Source organism: Dasypus novemcinctus, chromosome 16 (assembly GCF_030445035.2).
Source record: "Dasypus novemcinctus isolate mDasNov1 chromosome 16, mDasNov1.1.hap2, whole genome shotgun sequence".
In the NCBI taxonomy this organism is placed as follows: domain Eukaryota; kingdom Metazoa; phylum Chordata; class Mammalia; order Cingulata; family Dasypodidae; genus Dasypus; species Dasypus novemcinctus.
The window spans coordinates 11,887,563-11,889,729 of NC_080688.1; the positions used below are offsets into that span (position 1 = coordinate 11,887,563).

General features: G+C 36.1%; 1 protein-coding gene across 1 annotated transcript; it reads left to right on the forward strand.

Moving 5' to 3' along the window:
* The first annotated feature begins 499 nt into the window (after positions 1-499).
* LOC139436632 (olfactory receptor 2A12-like) lies at positions 500-1,453 on the forward strand. Its single transcript, XM_071208386.1, has one exon. It carries the CDS (start codon positions 500-502, stop codon positions 1,451-1,453), a length of 954 nt encoding a protein of 317 aa, XP_071064487.1.
* The last annotated feature ends 714 nt before the right edge of the window (positions 1,454-2,167 follow it).

A 2,167-nucleotide genomic window follows, 5' to 3' on the forward strand; every position in this document is an offset into this window, starting at 1 on the left:
ACTTAGCAATCTAAGTAATTTTTACAAATTTTCTAAAGACTTTCAGTTTATATTTGACTTCTTAAAATGTTTTTTCTTAGTTTCTTACCACAATCATCTTTGACAATTTCCAAGAAACTTTTATTACGAGCTACCATACTACAAATGGCTTACAAAATTGTTAAAATACAAATCATTGTTTCTCTTAAAAACTTGCACTGTATACTTCAGCAAATGTGTATAGAAACAACGTGAAATTAATTTTACATGGTGTGTATGGTATATGTGTATGTGTGTGTGCATGCATTTAGGGAAACTTCTAGAATTGTAATATAGATTTTTCAAACTTTGGTATGAATATGAAAGTTGTTCCACAAAAGACATATTTTAGTCTACGTTACTTCACTCCGCGTGCTAGAATAGGATGATTTAATAATTAATCTTCATTATTTACTATTTTTCTGTATCCTGAGAAGACATGTCTTCTGTCCATATCAATAGTTTACTGCCGGCTCCCAAGATGGCTCAGGAAAATTCAAGCACCATTATTGAGCTGGTCCTTGTGGGATTTTCCAATCACCCCGAGGTTGAGATCCCTCTCTTTTTCCTCTTCTCTCTGGTCTATCTGGTGAATCTCTTTGGAAACACAGTGATTATTGTTTTAGTAGTAATTGAATCCTTTCTCCAGTCACCCATGTATTTTTTCCTCTGTCATTTGGCCTTTCTTAACATTTTTTACACTACAACTGTGGTCCCCAAAATGAACTTTAACCTCCTTGCTTCTAAGAAAGTCATCTCTTACCAATTCTGCATTGCCCAGATGTACATCTCCCTGCTAATGGGAGCAGCAGAGTGCATTATTTTGGCAATCATGGCTCTGGACCGTTATGTGGCCATTTGTTACCCTCTAAGGTACATGCTTATCATGAACTGGTCTGTGTGTGTGCAGCTGGCTGTGGGTGCCTGGACCACCAGCTTCTTGGTCTCAGTGGTGCCCACCTACTTCACCATAGTTCCTCTGTGTGGCCCATATGTTATTGACCATATCTTTTGTGAAGTGCCTGTTTTACTTCATAAGACCTGTGTTGATACAACCCTGCAGGAGAACATGATGGTGATAGGAGCATCTGGTACACTGTTGCTTCCCTTCATCCTCATTGTCTTTTCCTACTTACAAATACTGGCTTCTGTGATGAGGATGCACTCAACTGATGGCAGAAAAAAAGCTTTCTCTACTTGTAGCTCCCACTTGACTGTGGTGTCCATTTATTATGGGACAGGGATGTTCATGTACATGAGGCCAAAATCTCTATATTCAGCTGAGGGTGATAAATTGATTTCCTTGTTCTATGCAGTCATCAATCCTGCTTTGAATCCTCTAATATATAGCTTGAGAAATAAAGAGGTGAAAGGAGCTTTGAGGAGAGTCTTGGGGAGATGGACAGTATCCCAAAATCAAAAGATACTATCTTGAAAAGCCAGAAGAATTTGCTTAGTAACAATGGTTCAAAGGTAGTAATATATGTAACTAAACTATCTTTTAAAGCATATGCCTTTATGTGAAGATTATTACAAAATTATTAGATGACTCTTCTCTGATTATATTCTATATTGACACACCTCTCCCTTGCTAAAATTAATGGATTCCAATTTTGTATTGAATATTCGCACATTCAGTAAGTTAACCCATACCAGCAGGCAGCTATATGGGATGAAAAGAGTAAAATTGAGAATTCAAGCTAGGACTTCTGGCTCTGTAATTTTATATGACTTTGATATTTCATTATGCATTCCACCATATTATTTAGGTCTTTATTTCTTTAATGATCAGATGTCATGGCAACCTCTTTGGTTAACCTGTACTAAATCTAGGTCTACATTGACATACCAGTTTCAGTATCCTTCTATAAATTGGTAAATAAAATCAAATTCAACAAATATGAAACTTCAGAGATTATCCCATTTTCTGAATGCTTTTCAGATATCATGAAACAGGGCTCACTTTTCAGGCTCTAAGTTGATAATACTTATGCTTTTGTCATTTACAGTGAATTCAGAATGATTCTACATTCCCTCGTGCTTATACACTTGCTCAAAAATGCCTCTGTCAGGCAAGTTATTAGCATATGCTTTTTAAGTCTTAATTCAGTTATCTTCTCCATTAAGTTTTTTGAACCCTTTTCTAAAA

Excerpts from the sequence above, each read along its gene's own strand:
- LOC139436632 (XM_071208386.1), top strand. The coding sequence starts at position 500 with ATGGCTCAGGAAAATTCAAGCACCATTATTGAGCTGGTCCTTGTGGGA.